Source organism: Lolium rigidum, chromosome 6, assembly GCF_022539505.1.
Source record: "Lolium rigidum isolate FL_2022 chromosome 6, APGP_CSIRO_Lrig_0.1, whole genome shotgun sequence".
Lineage (NCBI taxonomy): Eukaryota > Viridiplantae > Streptophyta > Magnoliopsida > Poales > Poaceae > Lolium > Lolium rigidum.
In genome coordinates, this window is record NC_061513.1 from 94,087,902 (window position 1) to 94,093,912 (window position 6,011).

The 6,011-nt window shown below is 52.9% G+C and overlaps 1 protein-coding gene across 1 annotated transcript; it reads left to right on the forward strand.

Moving 5' to 3' along the window:
• The first annotated feature begins 2,336 nt into the window (after window positions 1-2,336).
• Window positions 2,337-3,770, forward strand: LOC124662974. Its single transcript, XM_047200742.1, has one exon. The coding sequence runs from the start codon at window positions 2,337-2,339 to the stop codon at window positions 3,768-3,770; it is 1,434 nt and encodes a 477-aa protein (XP_047056698.1).
• The last annotated feature ends 2,241 nt before the right edge of the window (window positions 3,771-6,011 follow it).

Below are 6,011 nucleotides of genomic sequence, written 5' to 3' on the forward strand. Positions count from 1 at the left end.
ATAAAGACCATACATGACAATATGATTATTATGAGATTCCGTTGGGCATTACAACATGATACATAGACCGTAATCCAATTGCGTTTATGAGTAATAATCCACCTTCCGGTTAGCATCCGCACCCCTTTCAGTATTAAGTTGTAAGCAACAGATTATTGCATTAAGCAAAGTGTGTAAAGTAAACAATATAATTATCCTTAGATAAAGCATTGTTGTTTTCTCCCTAGTAGCAACAACACATCTACAACCTTAGAAGTTATTGTCACTCTCCCAGATTACTAGAGGCATGAACCCACTATCGAGCATAAATACTCTCTCTTGGAGTCACAAGCACATACTTGGCCAGAGCATCTACTAGCAACAGAGAGCATGTGATCACAAATAACATATGACAAGTATATAATCAATCTCAATCATAGTATTCAATATTCATCGGATCCCAGCAAACACAACATGTAGCATTACATAAAGATAATCTTGATCATGATAGGGAGCTCACAAGATCTAAACATGAAGCATAAATTGGAGAAGACAACCATCTAGCTACTGCTATGGACTCGTAGTCCAGAGATGAACTACTCATGCATCACTTCGGAGGAGGGCATGGCGATGTAGAGGCCTCCAGTGGTGATCTCCCTCTTCGGCAGGGTGTCGGGAAGAGTTTCAGAACCCTCCCGAGCTAAGGTCAGCGATGGCGGTTGCGACGGAACTTTTCGTGGATGGAGGCCCAGATATTTAAGTTTTCCCGATCAGATGTATTTATAGGCGGAAGGGAGAGGTCGGTGGGCGCCGAGGGTCCCACACCACCCCTAGGCGCGACCAGGGGGTGGCCCGCGCCTAGGCATGGCGTGGCCTCCTCCTGTCACTTCTTCGTCTGCCCTCCGGACTCCGTCTTCGTTACAGTAAAATAGGAACTTCGTCTTTTGTTCCGTCCAATTCCGAGAATATTTTCTGTACAACTTTTCGGAAATACAAAAACAGCAGAAAACAGAGAACTGTCACTGTGGCATCTTGTCAATAGGTTAGTTTCAGAAAATGCATAAAAGTGCAACGAAGTGTAAACAAAACAATAGAAATTGGTGTAAAATAAGCATGGAGCATCAAAAAATATAGATACATTTGCAACGTATCACGCACGCTGTCGACGGCAGAAGAGGGAGGGGGCAGGGAAGGGAGGGAAAAGGCGGAGAGGGAGGTTGGGGCGCTAAGTGTAAACAAAACAATAGAAATTGGTGTAAAATAGGCATGGAGCATCAAAAAATTATAGATACGTTTGCAACGTATCACGCACGCCGTCGACAGCAGAAGAGGGAGGGGGCAGGGAAGGGAGGGAAAATGCGGAGAGGGAGGTTGGGGAGCTAGGGTTTCACCCCTGGGTCGCTGCGCGGGAGACCCAAGCCACACTTTTCTTGTGTATCCCAAAATGGAATGTACTCCCTCCGTTTTCTTAATATAGGACGCTGGGATTGTCATGGTCAATTTTTTTTTGCACTACGAAATATAGCGATTTGCCGGTTTTGCCCCTCCACCTCCCACTCGTGACTTGCTCGACGCCTCCAGCTCTCCACCACCCAGTCGCGCAGCCGCTCGCCAGACCACCTGCTTCTCCCATGCTGTCGCCTGTCTCCCATCGCGCGTGTCGCCGTCGACCCTTCTCCATCACGCGCGTTGCTGCTCTCCCCAACCGCATCTAGGCATGGGTCGTCCCCCTCAGCGATGAGCTTCTGCCTAAGGGGACGATGGCGCGCTGGCTGCCGGGACCGATCGAACTCGTTGGCGGAGGAAAAGTAGTTGTAGGCCAGAGGTGGAGTCGCTAGGCGGAGGAGAAGGCCAAAGGTGCAGTCGCTGCCGGAGGTGGAGCACCTGATGGTCGCTAGGGTGGAGGAGAAGCGGCTCCCAGGCGAGGGATCGTCGCCGAGATGCGGGTGGGAGGAGGACCTGGGCGAGGAAGAGACCGCCCTGATCGCGATCTAATTGTAATTTGGAATCAAGGGTAGGAACATCCTTTTAGTGCTTTTCACCTGGTCGGAAATTCGCCCGAACATCTTATATTTCTGCACAGAGGGAGTACTTCCAACAAAAAGACACACCATAGATTTTCTCTCTCTCACATATCTATGTAAAAAGAATATGATTGCAGCATTTAAATATCAATTCTCAACTTTTGAAAATTAGCTACGGGATCCATAAATATATCTATAAAAAGTGACAAAAACTCTCCTCAGCCAAACCCTATAGCGTTCATCATAACTTGGAAGAACAGATTGCGTACGAGACAGACTAGCTGCGTTGTTTATAAATCAACGCCACCCCATGTTACTTAATTACGACATGCCATGGACGCCAATGATCTAGCCATCTACTCCGTAGGCAGCACCGTGCCGCGGCTGCGCGAGGACTCTCCACGCCGGCAGATGGCGTCGTTGCCGGCGCAGCTCCCGAACGTTCTGATCTACTGCGGCATCCTCGTCCGGCTCCCTTTCCGCCTGTTCATCCGCCTCGCGGTTAAGGCATGGCGCCATCACATCCTCGGCGGCGGGACGGTGCGGCGGCTCCGGGAAGATTCTCCCGGCCCGCAGATCGTGTCTCCGGCGGTGCAGCTACCAGACGATCTGATCTACCTTAGCATCCTCCCCCGCCTCCCCTTCCGCCAGCTCCTCCGCGCCGCCGCCGTCTGCAAGGCGTGGCGCCAGCTCATCCTCGGCGACCCCGCCTTCGCCCGCATGCAGGCGCGGTGCCCCTCGCCGGCCTCCGCTGTTCTCGCTCGCTACCACGGGGGACGCCTCGAGGCCCTCTGCCCCGGCGCCGTTGGCCCGCCAGACGCATCGCTCTCCTTCCTCCCCGTTGTCGTTGCCAACGCGGAGGCGAAGCTCCGGTTCTGCTCCGTCACGAGAGGCCTCTTGTGCTTAATGGCCAACGCGATCGGTGGCCGTGACAGCGCCACCATCTTCGTCGTCAACCCGGCGACCCGCGCGTTCCGCGCCGTCCCGTACGCCGGAGACGGCCGCTTCATGCCCTGCCTCGCGTACGATCCGTCCATGGTGCACCATAACGGATACCACATCGTCCTCCCCGCCCAGGTAACATCGGAGTTATGGAGGTTCTGGAGCTTCTCGTCGGCAGCGTCGAGCGGCGGTGGTTGGCGTTTGTCAGGCGCGGAGGTGCGCCTGACTCCGTCTGACTTCGTCGTATCGAAGCCGTTGTACTTGGGCGGGCGCGCGCACTGGCTCTGCGAACGGGGCGGCATGGTGTGGCACGACGCCATGGCTGATGCGGCGGGCGCTCTGCCGCGGCCGACGCTGATCCCCGGAGAACAAGGACCGTGCCTGGAGGGCAGGAAAGTGCTGGTGGCGTGGCACGGGCGAATCGGGATAGTGTCTGCGGGCCTCGCCACCGGGCTGGCCGTATGGGCGCTATCATCCTCATCGTCGCCGGCGCAGTGGGAGATGGTGCACAGGAGAAGCTGGGACGAGATCCCCGGCGTGGCTCCCCCAGCGTCGTGCTTCATGTGGTCATTGTCGGTGGTGCCGGCTGGCATGGAGGGCGGCGGGGAGAAGGCGCTGGGCCTGGCGGTGCGGATGGCACACGGGCAGCACGGCGTCGACGGCGCCGGTGGTGAGGAGGAGGAGGTGGTGTGGCGTCGAGAGTTGCTGCGCTACGACATAAGCACGGGAGCCACCGCGGTGGTGGCAGAGCTGGTCGGGAGGGACAAACACGACGACTTTGGCGCCGTCTTCTGCTACCACTCCAGCATGGCGCCGCTGGACTAGATGATTTAAGCTCCCCATCGTGTCTTCTGACCGGATCCATCAAGTAGAGCTCAAATTTAGATCAGACATGTTTCTTAGTCACTAGAGGTTATAGTTTAGAGTTACGCAAACAATATTTGTTAGAGACAAGAGAGATGAACTTTTCATATATGGCCTGATTCGTTGGTATCGTGGATGATTGCAGAGAAATTTGTCTTCTCCACCTCCCCCCTCCACATCGCCGCCCCTAGAGGGTGCCGCCGGGCGAAGCTCCAGGGGCGTCAACGACAGAGGGGGCCCTTCTCCCCCTCGTGCGGCGGTTGAAGTGCAGGCAGTTGCGGCGACGGGGCGTAGAGGCGTGGTCGCTTGGTGGTGGCGTGGCGGCTACATGTGCTAGGCGTGCCCCCTCTCGTCTGAAGCTTCGGCGATGAGGCGACCCAGATCTGGAATGCTGGCTCGACGACCTCCCAGGGTAGTGGGCCTTGCATGGATCTAGCTCGGGAAGCTCTTGAGCAGGGAGCTGCGGTTCAGAGCGCGGCGTAGGGGTGTTTTGATCCCTCTCGGGGGTTGCTAGAGAGGGCTCTTCCACTCCCCCCATTTCTATGCTTGTGTGGTGATCTTGGATCCACACCCGACGAGAGGGATGCTCGTGGGTGGCGACCTCCTTGGGTTTTGGCTGGTCCAAGGATTTGGGGCTAATAGTTTGTTTCAAGGTGACGGCACTGGGGAGCTTGGAAGCCGGGGCGGCGGCCCTAGGCTACTGGGCGCATTCGACCTTGCCGACGAGTAACGGCTGTTGGTAGTGTTCCTGCTCTCCATGGCTACTTGGGTGGCGCGGAGGTTGCTATGGTGATTAGCGACTCTCGTGGCTAGTGCCTGATCTGAAGACCATGTCCTCCGGTTGCGACAACGCACAACTCCTCTTCTCAGACTTCTGGTTGAAAGAGAGTTGCTTGCTGGCGGATTTCGAGGGCCGGGGGGAAAACCTTGGTTGTTTCTTCGACCACGGTGGCGGCGATACTTCCTAGTCATTCCCTTCGTGAAGGCGCCTTTGAGGTCTCTCGTCTTCCCCACCCCACCCTTCCTCCTCAATTCCGAGGTGAAAACCTGAGGCTCTTACCGTGCATCGGCAACGCTTTCTCCCCCTTGGAGGCCTTGCCTTGGGAGGTTTGATGCTTGGGGTGGACCGTGTTGTCTCTGTGGCATTGGTTGCAATACTCAAGGGTCATAGGTTTGGTGTTGGTGTGTCTCAACCCGGGTATGCATTCCTCTGGAGCTCCGCCGATTTCCGCGTGGTTGCTGACAGTTTGACTGAAAGTGCATCAAACCCGATGTGTGGTTTTGGTAATTAATGATAATCCATGTTAACTAATGTTTGTATTGAGTTTCACTTATAGAATTTATCCGTAGACAATGCTTGAATCATATGTTGCCTTTAAGGTTGCAAGAAGGAGCAAATGAACAAGATCAAGTGATAAGCATGTTCTGAAAAAGAAGATGGAGTGGGGCCTCAAGTGTGTCTTCAAGAAATCAACATAAGGAAGAATGAGAAAATTGTGTGAACGTTCAAGCCATCCCAAGGATATCATGAGTTTGAAGCTTGCCATCCATATGGTGATCATGGATGTGTCAAGATGCGTCAAAAAAGATACTCTCCCATAGTGGGATTATGGGAGATTAATCCGCAGGACTTCATCAAGCAAGCACAATTAAGAAAGTGTTCCATCTTGTTGCGCTCAAGATCGTCACCATCTAGCTCAAGTGAAATGCGCAAGGTTAAGGTTTATTCTTGATAGAGTTTCTTTCTTACCGGTCTATTGGCATAGTTGTGAGACCGGTTTATAAGATAGTTGTCGACTATCAAGAGGGTTCTCGAGTGAGTAACTTGATCGTATCGCTCGAAGAGCGCTCAAATCTTTCTATCCTTGCATCATATTTCTTGGTTGTTATTTAGATCTTATCCATGTGGTGTCTTAGAGTTTGTGGTTATTCTCATTACACGCTCTAGTTTATCAAAAACGGAGTTCACATGAAATACTTGTTGCGTTTTCGATATTAAAGTTTTTCCGGTTCTTCGTGGTAAGAGATTTCACCTCTAATTTCGTAGAAAAGTATACCCTACTTGTTTTAAATTTCAAGCCAGACTTAGTCAACACCAAGTTCGAGCCGAGTCAAGCCAAGTTACGAGTTACTCGATTCGTAGCTCACAATTTTTTAAGTATTAATTCCAGCCAATGTAGTTAGAATCCTGATTATATTATA

Bases quoted from the DNA above. Each gene is read 5' to 3' on its own strand.
- LOC124662974 (XM_047200742.1), top strand. From the start codon at position 2,337: ATGGACGCCAATGATCTAGCCATCTACTCCGTAGGCAGCACCGTGCCG.